General features: G+C 39.5%; 1 protein-coding gene across 3 annotated transcripts in view; it reads left to right on the top strand.

Moving 5' to 3' along the window:
- The first annotated feature begins 646 nt into the window (after positions 1-646).
- Positions 647-17,029, top strand: part of RINT1 (RAD50 interactor 1) — a 28,676-nt gene continuing 12,293 nt past the window's right edge. Inside the window, exons 1-9 of one of the 3 annotated variants that reach the window (XM_019745378.2) lie at positions 647-825; positions 1,283-1,328; positions 5,132-5,316; positions 9,739-9,980; positions 13,262-13,435; positions 13,534-13,683; positions 14,249-14,405; positions 16,110-16,220; positions 16,310-16,535. In XM_019745378.2, the coding sequence (XP_019600937.2) occupies positions 745-825; positions 1,283-1,328; positions 5,132-5,316; positions 9,739-9,980; positions 13,262-13,435; positions 13,534-13,683; positions 14,249-14,405; positions 16,110-16,220; positions 16,310-16,535 (1,372 nt within the window). In that variant the 5' untranslated portion in view covers positions 647-744. Of the gene's footprint in view, positions 826-1,282; positions 1,864-5,131; positions 5,317-9,738; positions 9,981-13,261; positions 13,436-13,533; positions 13,684-14,248; positions 14,406-16,109; positions 16,221-16,309; positions 16,536-17,029 lie in introns of those variants that run through there. The other 2 variants (XM_019745379.2, XM_074340595.1) reach the window with 2 other exon arrangements.

Genomic DNA, 17,029 nt, shown 5'->3' with positions numbered 1-17,029 from the left:
TGGCCTCCACCCTTATTTATGTCTCTGCGGCACCACCTTCCATGTTTGTTTTGAAGTCAAATCCCAGGGTCCTCTACCTATCTCTTGCCATCAGGTATCTCCTATTCCTCCTATCCGGCAAAGAGCAGGTATTTTAGGGTATTGGCACTGGGTAAAGTGCATATTAAATGCAGAATCCTTTTCCTCTATTCAGCTCCCAGAAAGTTTATAACCAGATCTGCATTCTCCAGGCAGAAATTGGAGGGTTATCTCTAGTTGAATCTGATCAGCCTGAATAGAAAGATCCAAAAATAATGACATTGGAAATTCTCCAACTAAACAGCCCAACCAAATTACATTAAAGATAGTCAACATGCCCCTCCTTACACCTTCATCTGGAATATCATCTGAAATATAAATTGAAATGATTCATATTGAATTTATGGTGTTGAGGGAGGGATATCTTCAAGCTCCATCATTAAGAGCCCCAGTGAGCTGGAGGAGGTTTTACAGGCGCTGGGAAGGACCGCCCCCTTTCACCCGAGACCATCCGGGGCTGCGCCCAATTCCTGAGCGGCCGTCCCGGCCCCTGCCGGCAGGGGGCGCCACCGCGCAGGCCGGCGGCTGCGACGACAGGGCCTCTCTGGGAGAAGAGGAAGAAGCCAAAGAGACGGGGAAAGGAAGTTGCGGTGGCGCTCCGCCCTGCAGTCTGCGAGACTGAGTTGGTGTCTGGTCGCTGGCCGGAGCCGGGCTCCACACGCCACGATGGCTGCTCCTGGAGCCGAGGATTTACCCGGAGGCGCGATGCTCGGATCCGGCCAGATGGGCGAGGCGCCCGCAACCCCGGTGAGGCGGCCCTGATGGCCTGGAGAGGGGACACTGGTGGGCCAGTGAGGTGGCACAGATCTCCCAGGGGGAATTGTTTCCGTGGCGGCCGGGTTGAGGACGTTGTTCTTGTGGCCCGAGGGAGATGGCTCTTGCAATCCTGGTGAGGTGGCACAGACCTCCCAGGGGAGGTAGTCCCAGAGAGGTTGCTGTGGCGATCCCGGTGAGATGACACTTGTCTCTGGGGAGGTGACCCTGGCGGCTAGGCAAGGTAACGCCAACGGTCCTGGGGAGGTGGCAGTGGTGGCCCTTTAAGAAACTGCATCAAACAGCCCTGGTCGCTCAGGAAGGGGCCCGGCTCCGGCCAGCGACCACGGGGGAAGGGGTCTGGGTCCTCGTGGTCCTCCAATGTATGTTCTCTTGCATGAGTTCGTTTGCTACTTAAGTCTTAATGTGTTTGTTACACCTCTTCTTCTAGTGCTGCTCTGAAAGTGATGATGAAAGGAAGAACTGCAAGGAGAAAAGTAAGCGACTCCAAACAACTTTAGCACTGTCTACCCAGCCAGCTCTCCAAACTCAGCCTTCCAGTGTCTGCATCCGAGAAGGGTCTTACCCTGTTATGTTTTAGATGAAGTATTTATTTTCCTGCATAGAATGCTTGCATAGTATTAAATACTGATGATCGTTATACACATTTCTTTTTTGTCTTTCTAAAATTGTAAAATATGGGATGATTTAGAGAAGAGCACTTCCTGACTCCTACCTCGTGCAGAGACTTGAGTGGTTTCACCGGAGTTCTGCCCATCAGACTAATTCAAAATAATTGGGGCCTGCCTGTTATTAATATTTTAATGAAGCATCAACTTTTTAAGCATCAGGAGTTTGGAGGGGCTAATGATCTAGAAGATATGCCTATCGCTTTAATTGGGTTCGAAGAAATCAAATGATCATTGTTTAGCTGTAATTGACCAGTGAATATGCACTTAAAAATTGATCTGGAAAGAACACAATGGATAACTTGGTTCCTGGATCTTGGACTGGACAAGGAAGAGAGAAAAGGTCAATACCTCCATTTCCTACCTTGGACAGGAGCATATGTCAGGGATGTGGACATTTGTCATTTTACTTTAATGAGCTAAGCGTGGCAGGCTTTTGGAAATCAAGGAATCTTCAGGGGTTTTTGAAGTGGAATTTATTGGGGGAGGAAGCAAAAAGCATGTAGCAGCTATTCCATCAGAGGGTTTTTGGTTCTTCTGACCAGGGCAAAAATAGTCTGGGAGTGAGTAGTGGTAAGAGAAAAAGGTGCCCATGTTACCGTGTTGGCTTTAAGAGCTAGGCTTGCCCTTAACATTGCCTACTGATGTAATCTGCATCAGAAAGAAAGCCTTTAGTATTCCATAGCACTTGACAATCATAGCTGCCACAACACAGCTCCTTTTCCTCAGAGGATTTGAGAGTACCCCATCTCTTTCAGTTAAACCCTTCCCTTTTCCACCTTTGCCCCATTCATGTCTGGGAAGTTGGTGCCTATTGAGCTCTCATGTTTGTAAAATGATCGATGCAGACTATAGACTTTGCCCTTGACCCTCCTTTGGCTAGGGCCACTTCTTTGCAATTTATAGTAATGCTCGGTACAAAAAGTAGAGAATAGGAGAGACATAAAACCCTCCAAACCACTAGCGTGTTATTTTGAAGAACGTAATTTGACTAAGAATGTACTATGCTGCATTTAATTGGTTATATAAAAAGAGTATAATATTTTAAAAAGTGAAGATAGAATTTACTCCCTTAGCATTCACAAAATAGTCCCTTTGCACGTAGCCCTGCCTCTGTGTCTGCAGATGTACCACATAACTCAGTTGTTTTATTTAAGATAAAAAAAGAGAAGACATTGTAATTCCTGTACATGACCATAAATGGTTTTCTGTGTTAGTAAAGTCTGATGTGGACCAGCTAATTCTGCTCATATTTGAAGAAGAAAGTAAGAATATTGGATTGAGAGTCAGAAAACATGGATTTTAGTCCCATTTACAATCTTTAAGTGTAGTTTGGGAAGATACTACAATTCAGAGTTGGGTAGTTGAGGCATAGACTTAACGCTAGTTTTGCTTCTACCTATTAGTGGGCGACTGATTCTCATAGGAACAAGCTTTCAATTCTTATAAGTTGAATAAAACAAAGGAAAATTTGTTTTGGGGGTGTTGAGAGGAACATACCCAATACGAAACACGAACATACCCAATACGAAAACAGTATATATTTTGTTAATGTTTATATAAATAATTGAACAGTATCTGATAGTTACATTTTGCATTTAGGCACATCTTTATTCATATTTTCATTTTGTCAGAAGTGACAATTTTTTTGTAGTGAGGCTGATTATAACTTTTTGTCTTTCTCTCCTTCTGTCTTAAAACTTCATTTTTTGGTAAAGAGCCAGGTTCTATAAGGGCAGCTCCAAGGAAGAACAGAGGTGAAAGAAATGAAGTCCAACCAGCATTGCTCCCCAAGAGGCTCTGTATTGTTCCCCCAACTTTATCTCTCATGCACACACCTTTTTTGTTTTAAGAAATTGCTATTGTCCTTGTTACTAAGAATGTGCTAGTACCATTGAGTTTTTAATTTGTTCATAAACTCACCATCAATGGTTTGTTTACAGAGGACCAAATCCTCAGGCAAACCTGAAGTAGAGAAAGGCACTGTATGTTCAGGTTTATTCTAATGTTTGGTTTCTATGAAGTCCACTCTTACTTTACCTGGGGCCTTATTTTGTAGCGTTTGTTTTCATTTGGAAATCAATGGCAATGCCTCTAAATTTTTACATTATTTTAGTTTTTTTTTTTTTAAGTCCCTAGGAACTACTCAAATCTAGGGAGATTAAACCCTGTAAATGGAATAATTCAAGTTGTGGACTGAGTAGAATTGAGCATGTTTAATATTAGGTAACTTAATGACTGCACAGTGAAATGGAGTTACCATTATACCAAGTTTGACCAAAACTTCAGGTTTTTAAACTTCTCCAGAAAGAAGGAAAGCATAAGTAACCAAAAGAGGAGAGCTGACACATGGAAACAGACACTTCAAAGGGAAATAGTTTATCTTAGCACACTGGGGTGGAGTGGAAGGAGAAAGCTATGGCAGCCAGCTGTGGGTCATGTCACTCCTACCTTCTTTTGCCAAGAAGCTGCTGTGGGCCAGCCTTCAGGTTTGTGGTGGTCGGGGCACGTTCAGAAAGCCAACATGGCATAGTCAGCAAAGGTATACCTGGAGAGACTCGGAAAAAGGAGCAGTGCTGTTGGTCCACAAATCTAGGACAGTGGAAAATAATTTAATTGCCTTTCAAGTGGATTATGTGTTTACTAGAAGTTTGTTTTCTTGAGTGTTTTGTTTAGATAAAAATGGAAAAATTATTATAAGGAGTGGACTCTGGGAAATATCACATACTAAATGGGATGAGACAAAACTATCCAAAGCTAGTAAATGTTGCCTCTGCCTCTGAAGAAATATTCTTCTCCAAGAAATGGCTTCAGGGTTCCAAATCACCTGTTTTGTCACATTTAATAAGTCCAATGTGAATTAATCCAAGTCTAGTTTATTTGCCATGGAAAGATTCTCACTTAAGACTGTACAATTTAGTGCATGCCTTAGCCATTTTGAATTTTTCCTAGTAATTTGTGTTTTCTCTCATTTCCTTAAAAATTTTTTTTTCTGTTTCTGACATGGACATCTTCATACAATGGCATTTGAAGCTTTTAACACTTTTTTGCTCTTATATAAGGAGGAGTTTTTACTCATTTCAAAATTTTTTCCTATAGTTGAAATTTTTTAATACTATTTTTTTTTCTTGACATCTTGAAGTCAGAGTCCTCCTTTGTTGTTATTTAGACCATACCATCTGGTTCCTTACAGATTTTGGAAATATATTACTAATTAAAACCATACCAATAAAATCAGATTTGTCCTTGTTTTCCCAGTAATAAAATAGATTCTTAACATATAAGGTCTCCTGGAAATGTTTAATATATATTTGTAACTGCACTGTCATGCTAACATCTGTTGAAACCTGTGGTTACTAGGACTTTAGGAGGTTTTCCTTCATTCTGAGGAATTTCCTCATCTCTTCAGCATTTTGTAATACTTGATTGATAGATTGCTTTGTGGTTATTCATTTGGTTACACACACACACACATACACACGTCATATACCACATACAGTGTTTTCTTTATTAACTTTTGAAGGTAGATGTATTGCCTTGTATATCTTTTGCATTTCATTTAACTCCATTGTACTTACTGGTGTTGATTAATTGTTATTCGTTCATTTTAGGTGACATAAATATTGCAGCTCTTGTTGAAAAAGAACAAGTCAATGAATGTACAGATAATGGTGATCTCTCTTCCTACGTGTCTGCATTTATAGAAAAGGAAGTTGGAAATGACCTTAAATCTTTAAAGAAACTTGATAAGCTCATAGAACAAATGACAGAAAGTAAAATGCAGTTAGAAGGACAGGTAAGTATTAAAACTCATTGAAATAATATCAGTAGTATACTCATTATAATTAATATAAACATAACCATTGTTATATAGGGAATTTTGAAGATATAGATTGTGACAAACCATCTAATCATTTTAAACTGTTTAATAGGTTTTAAGGACATATAATATACTAGGTATTTTGCAAATTATGTGACAGTTCCTACTGATATGATTTATGTCTTGGAAACATAATGGTAGCTAATATTTTAAGTAGCATTTCATGACTTTTAAAGTGCTTTTACATGTAAATAAATTTCATGCTATACAAAAATGTTATAATAGGCATTCCAAATTTTTTATATATACACTCAAAAGGAGAAAAGGTGAAAATAAGTATAACATTATAATAATGGTTATTTCTGGGTGATGGGTTAAAAAGTGATTTCTGTATATCTTTCTGTATTTTCAAGTTTTTTGTTTTTACATGAACATATTGCTTAGCATAATTTAAAAATAAACCATGAATGTAATCTTAAAAAAATTATTAGGTTGGTGCAAAAGTAATTGCGGTTTTTGCAATTATTATTGTTTTTTATAAAGATTTTATTGGGGAAGGGGAACAGGATTTTATTGGGGAACAGTGTGTACTTCCAGGCCTTTTTTCCAAGTCAAGTTGTTGTCCTTTCAATCTTAGTTGTGGAGGGCGCAGCTCAGCTCCAGGTCCAGTTGCCAGTTTTCTAGTTGCTGGGGCACAGCCCACCATCCCTTGTGGGAGTCGAGGAATCGAACTGGCAACCTTGTGGTTGAGAGGATGCGTTCCAACTAACTGAGCCATCCAGGAGGCAGCTCAACTCAAGGTGCCATGTTCAATCTTAGTTGTAGGGGGCGGAACCCACCATCCCATGTGGGAATTGAACCAGCAACCTTGTGGTTGAGAGCCCACTGGCCCATGTGGGAATCGATCCGGCAACCGCCTGAGCCACCGGGCCGGCCCTATTATTATTATTTTTTAAAGATTTTTTTGGTGAAGGGGAACAGGAATTTATTGGGGAACAGTGTGTACTTTCCAGGACCGTTTATGGGGTAACAGTAGTGTGTTTTTCCCAGGACTCATCAGCTCCATCCAAGTTAAGTTGTTGTCCTTTCAGTCTTAGTTGTGGAGGACGCAGCTCAACTACAGGTCCAGTTGCCATTGTTAGTTGCAGGGGGCACAGCCCACCATCCCTTGTGGGAGTTGAACCGGCAACCTTGTGGTTGAGATCCTGCGCTCCAACCAACTGAGCCATCTGGGAGTTCAGCTCAAGGTGCCTTGTTCAATCTTAGTTGCAGGGGGTGCAACCCACCATCCCTTGCGGGAGTCCAACTGGCAACCTTGTGGTTAAGAGCCCGCTCTCCAACCAACTGAGCCATCTGGCCACCTGGGAGCTTAGCGGCAGCTCATTGACTTCATTCTAGTTGTGGAGGGCGCAGCTCGCTGGCCCATGTGGGAGTTGAACCGGCAGCCCTGTTGCCCAGAGCTCATGCTCTAACCAACTGAGCCACCCGTCTGCCCGCAAGTATTTTTAACCTTCGAAACCGCAATTACTTTTGCACCAACCTAATAAGTGAGTCCCCTGTACTTGCAACAATGTGTCTGTCAAAGATAAGAGATTTGAATTGTGTGATACTAACTTGGTTAAATAAACTCTGTGTAGATATATTGGTTTGTGAGCCTCAGGTTGTCAGTCATCATGTTTCCCCATTCCTAGCATCTCAGGCCTCTCCATCTTCCTGTCTTTCCACCACGTCTCCTGTTAGGCTCTAGGTTTAGCCCAGCTCTGTTCTCCTTTCCACTCCTTCTGACAAGGTGTGGGCTCCTATGCAAGAAATGCAGCTGAGTGGATGGATGCCAGCTCACATGTGTGATCTTCTGCCCCACCTGACAGTCCTTCCATGGGAACGTTGCCTTCTCTGCTATGGCCCCCAGCTCTCCTTCCAGATTCTCCCCAAGACACCTACCCAACCTGGCCAATCTGTCCTTTCCTTTTCTCAAACAGAAAAAACTGAGGCCATATAGCATGAATCTATTAAACAGTCTGTTCCACAAACTTATTTGCAGCCATTTCTATTTCTTAATTCAGCAGAGGATCAACGTAAGGCAGTCCTTACTCCCACCCCGATCCTACCTGCCACCTCAGTGAACTTACTTCACTCTTTTATAATTTCATCCTCTGCTCCTCAGCTAGTCCTGTCCCCTCAGCATATGGACATACACAGATCTTTTCCGTAGAACCTGAACAAACAAATGCTCCCTCATCTTTTAGTATGCTTTAGTCCCTTCCTTTTACTGTTAGGCTTCTTCAAAAAGTCATCTTACTTTATATATCTCCACTTCCTAATTTGCCATTTGCTCTTTGACTCACTGGAATCAAACTTGTTTCCCTGATGACCGTGGAAGCTTTTGCTTAAGTGCCTAATTGAACCTTAACCTCAGCATATCCAAAATTGTTCTAATCCATCTCTTGAAATGCTTCCCTGTCTTGGAAAATGGCGCCACCATCTACCTGTCACTCGGGCCTAAAATGTAGGAGCCTTTCTAGGTTGCTCATCATCACACTTACTCCTCCCCCATCACCAAGACATCCGAGTTTTGCTTTCTTAACATCTCCAGTTGTCACCCTGTTCTCACCGCGCTGGCACCACCTCAGTTCAAGTTCAGGGCTGTGTTCTCTCTTGCATTTACCCATCTTCTGTTTTCCTCATACTGCCATAGTAACTCTCTTTTTTATTTTTTACAGGAATCTTATTATATGTAAATAAAGCAAATATAAAAATATAGTTATAGTTAAAATCTTTTATGTATACGAGCATATATTACTTAAAATATACACAGCTTAACTTTTTACAATTAATGTGATACAGGACTTATTTTCCTATCTCTGTATATAGCTCTCTTTTTTTTTGAAGTTGAATTTTATTTTTTTACTTTTTTATTAGTTTCAGGTGTACAAAACAATGTAATAGTTAGACATTTATCATTTATATCCCTCACACAGTGATAGCTCCCCTCCCCCAATCTACTACCCCTCTGACATCGCACAGAGCCATTACATTTCTACTGTCTCCTGTCTCTATTCCTAATGCTGTACTCCACTTCTTGTAACTATCACTCTATTTTAATGGTTTTATGATATTCAAATAGGGCTGTACATAATTTATTTGACCATGCCCTTACTGGTAGACATTTTTGCTGTTTCCAGTTTTTATTATTAAACAAACATGAAAATAAACAATTGTTCATCACCTTACCTTTCTAAGTCATAAATCTAACTGAACTTTCCTTCTTATTAAAAACTAACTGGCTTCTCATTGCCTATTGGAAAAAGCCCACATTCTTCTAAGGTACAAGATGCTACCTGGGATCTGGTCTCTCCCTACCTGTTTGGCTCATCTCTTCTCCCTGCATTTGAGCTATATTCTGTGCTCTACTCAGCTCTTTGCTGCTCTTTGATCGTGACTGAGCTGTCCCTCTGCCTGGAATGCCCTTTCCTTCCAAAGTTCCGTAAAAAATTCCCACCCATCCTGCAAAAGTATGTGTATGAGCCATGCAAGCACAATTGCCTTGCATTTCCAAACCTTGTTACTCAAAGTGTGGAGCTTGTTAGAAGTACAGAATTCCAGTCCTCACTTCAGACCTACTGAGTCTGCATTATAACCAGACCTCCAGGTGATTCCTCTGCACGTTCAGGTTGGGAAGCACTGCCTTACTATACCATTGCACCTAGCACATCTCTTTATTGCTTTCATCCCACTGTTGAAATATCTGCTTACATCTCTCTTCCATACCACTGAGCTTACGGGCAGATGCTATGACTTGTTTATGTCTATCCCTGGTACAGTGCTTGGTACAGAGTAAGTACCTAATCAGCGGTGACTAAATTGAAATTCCTCTATACTTTATATTATACAGGTAATGCCTGATAATCTGTTTTTCCATATGCTATAAGAAAAATGCATTTAACAAATACCATATCTAAAGGCATTACCTGCTAGATCATATTACCAAGTCAGTGGTTCTCAGCCTGGCCTTAAATCAATCACCTGGGGAACTTTTGCAAAATACAGATACCCAGACTTTTAGAATCAGAGCTTCATTTGTTTTTGAAGGAAAAGGATTAGTAGATAAAGCGTGTGTAAGCGTTCTCTGGCTGGACCCTCTGAAAGTACTGCGCTTCATGAAAGCAGATCCATAGATGCTTACAGGGGCCATGTGACAGGCCCCTCCCGACACATGTCTACTTGTAGCATTTCATGTTTAGGTTTGGCCGGTACAGGATGCAGAAATCAAACCTTTCTTTTAATTGACAGTTTTCAGTTCTATTAGAACAAATATGTATTTTGAAGGTAATGAACTAATAAAAAGGATTATGAAAATTTTATCTGATTGCTGCTGTTTTTTGTTGTTGGTATGGTCAGGTACTTACAATTTCATCAGAAATCCCTAAAAGAATTCAGAGTGCCTTAAAAAATGCAGAAGAATCCAAGCAATTCCTTAATCAGTTTCTGGAGCAAGAAACTCATCTCTTCAGTTCCATTAACAGCCATTTGCTGACTGCTCAGCCCTGGATGGAAGATCTCGGGGCCATGATTAACCAAATTGAAGAGCTTGAAAGGCACCTTGCTTACCTTAAATGGATTTCACAAATTGAAGAACTAAGGTAAAATGGGCCTCTTTGTTCTCAAAATTATTATTTTTCCTTTGAGGCTCTGGCTTAGAGAGTGCATGCGTGCCATTAAATAATTGACTTAATTGAAGATTATAATAATGTAATTTTACTAGTTGTTATGAAAATAGCATCATGATAATGATTCTTTTCCTTTATTGTGAATGAACATAAACTTTTCAGGGAGCTTAATTTGCATTTGAAAGAAAGTAATCTAAGTACAAATTTTAAGTCCTATGGTTGTATTGTGAACACCTGATAAAAACTATTTTTTATAATGCCAAATTAATGAACCTCTCAGTGTGGTAATATTCCTCTTTACTTTTACTTTTTAGAGATAGTCATTTAATGAAATGGATTGCTTTCTCTATAATTTGAAATTTTTTCAGTGGGAATCATCTAATAAGAGCTACACAGTGTTCTTAGATGAATAACAGAGTTCTGCTTCTTGTGGATAGGGGGAAAAGTACTTCCTGAATTGAATACATACTGCTGGTGGTTGATTGTAAGTGTCTAGTTTTGCCTTTTCAACGAGCTAAATTAACATTTCTGTTTAGACTGGTATGACAGAGTTCAGCCCCTCTGAACTACTATTCCATCCTTGCTTTGTTTTCACTACTCTTTCTGTCTGGAGACTTGAGGGAGAAAAGTCAACCAAGAGTCTTGATGTACCATTTACAATGTATCATAGTTAACATATTTTGTTATTTCTTTCAAAGAGTAATACTATATTACTTTGTCCTGCATATATTTCCTGAGATTTTCAAGAATTTTGCATATCAGTACAATATGAAAATCTTTGTTTTGCACACGAGTTTTACCTTTACAGAAAAAGCGATATACCTCAGATTGTAGTGTTACTAGCAATCCCGGAAATTGACTTCAGCTTTTTAGAGCATCTCCTGGTTGTTTAGATTAATTATTTGCAGTGAAGGAATTTTAAACCTTGCTTTATTTTACTTAATTTTCCCTTGCGCCTCTGAAAGAAAATACCAATCAGGGACAATATTCATAACCTTGTTATTACAATAACATAACGTTATCAAGTAAAAACCTCACTCTTATAGTAGCCAAAGTAATAGATTAATTCAAATAGGATCATGGTTATGGGTAGCCTTTTTCTGATTTTGGAATTGTTTAAAAGAAAATATGTCCATGGAGTTATATTAGGAATAGGAACCAAATTCATAATCAAGTCAAGCACAGTTAATTTCTCTTTTTAATAACGTGTTCTTCCCCGTAGGTCTTTTGTGATACATTTCTATTCCTTTTGGTCTGAGACTTTCCTTATCTAATTTCCTTCTAGTGACCTGTTTTTCATTCTGTAGCACTTTCTCTCTCTCTTTTAAAGTAGTTTCTTCTTCCTAGAACTAAATGAACTCTGTTTCTTGAACACTGCAGTCCAGCAGTATCGCTATGAACGAGCCCTATTACCCCGGCTTTTCCTGGCTCTGAATGTCATTCATGCTTCAGTGTTGTGTGGAGATATATTTCATTGTGTCCTAGAAAGCAGTACTCCTATATCCTGTGGTTACTTGCACATTTTAAATTCTTTTGAAACATTTCTTAAATATGGCAGTCTTCGTTTTAACGTAGTGCAACCCTCAGTGTGGATTTATGTCTTTGAAGTGGGAAATCAGTGAGAAGTTCGTAGGCAATGTTCCATCGTGCACAGGGAAGACCCTTCCACAGGAGCAGTCACTTGTGCATGTTGATCATCAGAATAAGCCCACAAAGAACGACCGGGGCCTTAATTGAAGAAATGGTGGGTTTGTTGACACCCACTGGGAAAAAAAGAGTGTTTTCCAATGTTGATAATAGCAATAAAAGAAAATCTGTTGGAAATCTGAATAAGTTATTAGAAAAGGAGAAGGAAGGAACATGAGAGAATAAATGTAGGGGATGTGCAAACGGGCTGACAGTAATACAAACAGGAGCTTCGTATTCTTGTTGGGGCTTGAAGCAGTGACACTGGGAAACAAGCGGCTCGTGGAGAAAGGAAAGATAAAAACACTACCGGCAGGTAGTGTGTGGTGGAGTCTGGCAGAGTGGGCTGCACCTTCCTTCCTGTCCTAAGGAGGGCGCTGTGCCCACCCTAGGGACAGAGCGGAAGCGCAGCACAGCAAACCGGGACAGGGTCCTAGCACGTACGTATGGTCTTTTTCCAGCGCAGTGGCCAAGTGCCCGGGAGCATGTGCGCAGGCTGCCTGGGACACAGCACTTATTTCAGAGTTCCTGTAGGAAGTGACACCTGAACGGAGATTCGTTATTGAAAAGTCAGATTTTGTTCCTTATTCTTAGGTGACTTAAGATATGGAATATGTTGTTTTTATCAAATGAAACATTTCATTTTCAAATAAAATGTTTTGCTTTATAGAATAGCTCATGGGCTGAATTTGTCCTGAAGACATGTTGTATTTGGCTTGTTTTAAAGAATTTGAAGAATTGATTTGATTTTACACAAAAATCCTGATTTCTGGCTTTTCTAGAAAAATGTTAAGGTTTGGCTACATTGGGGTGGCCGGTTAGTTCAGTTGGTTAGACCGTGGTGGTCTTAACAAGGTTGCCGGTTTGATCCCCACATGGGCCACTGTGGGCTGGGTTTTCCTTAAAAAAAAACAACAACAACAAGATTTGGCTACATTGGACCCACTCTCCAGTGTGGCAATAGTTGGCTGGAGCCTTAGGATGCATTAGTTCCCCCCCACTTCACTGTTTTTATTTGCGTTACCTATCAGGCCTTTGTGGGCATTTGAGTTTGCTACCTTACTGCAGAACTTACCTTAAATTTTATCTGGAACTTCACTAGGTAACAGTAACTTGAAAAAACTGGACTTTGAGGTACCACCTCTTGAAGTTTCCTGTAGTCAAGTTCAGCTGGGCAAAATAGGTAAACATTGAAGACTACCATATTTGACTTTACCAGATGTTACTTACATTATTCCCTTGGATTAAGATACTAAAGACTTATGTAAAGAGGCAGACTTACGAGAACTGAGTGGTGCTTGAGGGAATGTGATGCAGGACAAGTCTGTTCTGTTGGGAGGAGTGAGAAGGGAAGGTGTGAGGAGGGGTCCTGAACACGGACCGCTGTGCTCAGAAGGATGCTGAATTGGAGGACTCAGGCTCCTAGAGCTGTGGGTAGCAGGTAAAAGAGCCACTTCAGCATGGTGCTTCCTTCCTCCCTGGATGGCACTTTATATGAAAAAAGGAGGGAGAAGCACTTTTTCTGCATTTGAACTGTCTTTTAAAGTTCGCTTTGCCTTGTTTTGCAGTGATAAGATTCAGCAATATCTGATGACCAATAATGTCCCAGAGGCAGCCTCTACTCTGGTGTCCATGGCAGAACTTGACATCAGGCTTCAGGAATCATCTTGTACTCATCTTCTTAGTTTCACAAGAGCCACTGTTAAATTCTGGCATAAAATTCTCAAGGACAAGCTTACAAGGTAAGGAATTTACTCATATTTCATGGTAATGGCTTTCAGATGGATATTTGGTGATTATTGTATTTCACTGAAATATGGGTGTTACTTTTCTGTTACAGTGATTTTGAGGAAATTTTAGCACAGCTTCACTGGCCATTTCTCACACCCCCCCAGGCTCAAACTGTTGGCTTAAGTCGACCAGCCGGTGCACCTGAGGTGTATGGTAACCTGGAGACACTGTTCTGTCAGCTTCTGAAACTGCAAACCTCGTATCTTTGTTGGAGTTAAGACTTACTAAAATTTTCTACAGTAGATTTGTGGTTAGAGAGTATAACTTGCTGAAAGTGGCCAAGAAGCCAAATGGGAATGCTGGGTTTGGACTTGATCTGTGTATGCCGGTGGAATGGTGAATTGCTCTCTTTCAAAGTGAACTGCATGTGTGTGGGAGGGCGTGGGTCAGCCTGAACTATGCGACTGACCCTGACCCAAGTATGACTCACATGTAGTCTCTTGGGACAATAGAAAAAATGGGCAATTGGGAGGAAACCTTAGTAACTCAGTTAATTTAATGAAATGATTACTCAAATGTGTTTCCTTACTACTACTCTTTATTTTAGGAAAGACTTACAGATTAATTCCAGTAACATTTTTCCACACTTTTTTACTGAAATCATGTAATGTAAAGGTAGATTACATATTATCTGTATTATAATTTTACTTAGAGTCTTATATATTTGTTGGGAAAATGTATTCTATGTATATATACACATACATACGTGTGAGTGTGTGTGTGTGTATGCTTTTGATTCTTTTTCCTTGACTTGACTATGTCAGAGATGAATTAATTACTGAGCCAAAACAACTTCCAGAAAAATACTCTCTTCCCGCATCCCCTTCTGTCATCCTGCCCGTCCAGATTATGCTGACTCCCCTTCAGAAGAGGTTCAGGTATCACTTCAGAGGGAACCGACAGACTAATGTTATAAGCAAGGTATGCTTTGCCAGCTCTTGTCCTTGGTTTTTATTAATAGCAAATGTTAAGTGTTTCTGTGCTTGTCCTGGTTTAAGTTAAAATCTGATTCTACTCACATTTCTGTTTTTTCTCTAAGAGATAAATTCCTGTTTTGTCACTGCCCTTTATGTATATATTTTGGGACTTATGTTGTAGGAATCAGCTCATGTATTATCATATTATCTGACCAGTTTCTCAAGTTTCCACCTGGGTTTGCTGTAGCATTTGCTGTGGCACTTTTTACAACTGAATCCACATGTGTTTTACCATGCAAATTGCTCCTTCAGGTTTATAAATATTTTAGAAAGAGAAGTGCCAGTCAAAAAGTAGGTGAGCATTAGCTTTTGAAAAGGGTTGCTGATGTTAAAATGATTTGTAGCTGTGCAAGAGAGTATGGGAATAAGTGATGGGAAAATGGCTTAAGGAAGTTATTACATCACCAACATTTTAGTTGAGGGACTACATCCATGTATATTGGGCATATTGGTGAGATTTTTTAATTTGATCTAAAAAAAATCATAGGCATTTGTTTTCAATGAAATTTGATTGAATTTGTTGAGAATTATAACCTTGTTTGTAGCTAGGGGGTGGGTACTACCTTGTTTATCCTTGAGTTTCGCTACATCTCATGCAGGGCAAGTAGCAGAGGGGTTCAGTGAGTGCTTTGTATTAAATGTTATTAAATACCAGATTACACCACTCATTGATTTTATAGGCTGTCTAGAATTTCTAAGGAATCAAGGGAAAGGCAGTTATGTTTGCATAGGAAGGAGTAGCGTGGCAGTGGATTTCTGGTACTTAAGTTCATCGTGTTCTTTTATACTTTATGGGCGTCCTCTTTTGCATAGGCTGTTGGTGGAAAGAAGAGTAGAACCAATTACTAAGCAGTAAGTGAGAAAAAGCAGTAAACCTAAACCTTGTGTAGAAGCAGTAATAGTTTGTGGTAAGACAATTGTGAGTTATATTGGCTGCTTTTTAAAGTGTGGTTCCAACAGACGTGGTACTCTGACATCAAGCCTAAACTACGCAGCTCCTGAGATTAGAGGTTGCCCCTTCCTTATTTTTGTATTTCTGGCATTTAGCACACAATAGGGATTTACTATTCAGTAAATGTTTTTGAATTGCTGTTAACAAAACTTGGAAGGTTTGTAGAATCATCTCTAGGGACAATTTAAAAAGCTACATACTTATATTTCCTTTTCTATAATTGTACCTGTTTTAAGGCATGCGTACTTTTTGTAATGTAGACCAGCCAAATTTTTTCCTTAATTTACCTTTTGAAAAGAAAAAGCCGAAAATGTTTAAAAATTATATTGGAATGTTACTTCAAAAAAATAATTTAAAGGTCATCAGTTCTTTGTGATACCATTTTACACATTTGAAAAGTGCTAGGTTTTAAATACACAAAGTGCTAGGTTTTAAATACACAGGGCATTGTAAATGTATGACTTAATTGACTTAAGCCACATTATTGGAATTTGTTGGAAGCACATTAGGAAACATTTGATTATTAAGCTTTGCCTAAGTTTAAAGTTCAGAATAGAAACTGTGCTCTTACATATAGGAATTTTCAAATAATTTTTGTAAGTGCTGTATGTATACAATGAAATAAAGCCATTTATTTAATTGTAACTTTCTAGTTGGAATGACTAAAGAATTTAAACTATTTTACCTCCTTCCTAGCCTGAATGGTACTTGGCTCAGGTGCTTATGTGGATTGGGAATCACACTGAGTTTCTGGATGAGAAGATTCAGCCCATGTTAGACAAAGTAGGCTCTTCGGTAAATGCAAGGGTAAGAGACTGATCCTAAGCCTGCCAGTTTTACAATTTGTGTCCATGAACAACTTGACATTCCCATTGCTGTATGCTTATGTATTTTAGCTTGAATTTTCTCGGGGCCTTGTGATGCTGGTTCTGGAGAAGTTAGCTGCTGATATTCCTTGTCTGCTCTATGATGACAATCTCTTCTGTCATTTGGTGGATGAGGTGCTGTTGTTTGAAAGGGAGCTACACAGTGTTCACAGCTATCCTGGCACTTTTGCTAATTGTATGCATATTCTGTCAGAGGAAACCTGCTTTCAGAGATGGTTGACTGTAGAGAGAAAATGTAAGTGCTCATGTGGCCATAGGGTGGGATTAATTTTTGGTGTTTTTCTCCTCTAGTTCTGGGTAGAAATTAGAGCCACCTAAATATTTCTTTGTCAGGGTTTACCAAGTTGCCTTCAGAGGTCATCTTATTTTCTTCTCATCAAACATTAGTTTTTTCTGGAATTGCACTCTACATGTTTCTAGAGAGTAATATTCAAGCCAGTAGAGTATATAGTTAACTGTCTTATAGATTTTATGTATGGTATTTCTGCTCTTGGAAGAATCATTTTGGATGTAGCTTGTCTAGTTAGTATAACTATTTTGAAGATTTTGGGGTATGGTTGGTGGGGAGAAGTATCTTGTTTAACCCTAAAATAAAGCATGTTAAATATAGTGCAACTAGTAGGAGGTAGTGGATTTATTTTTTTATAGGAAAGTCATCATTCCTAAAAAATTGTGAGTTGAAAAATTAGGAATGACTATAACTACTTAATTGACATAATCCTTTTTTTT

The sequence above is a fragment of the Rhinolophus sinicus genome, linkage group LG09 (assembly GCF_036562045.2).
Source record: "Rhinolophus sinicus isolate RSC01 linkage group LG09, ASM3656204v1, whole genome shotgun sequence".
Lineage (NCBI taxonomy): Eukaryota > Metazoa > Chordata > Mammalia > Chiroptera > Rhinolophidae > Rhinolophus > Rhinolophus sinicus.
Note: the sequence above shows the minus strand (reverse complement) of the source record. Positions and strands in the feature narration are given on the sequence as shown.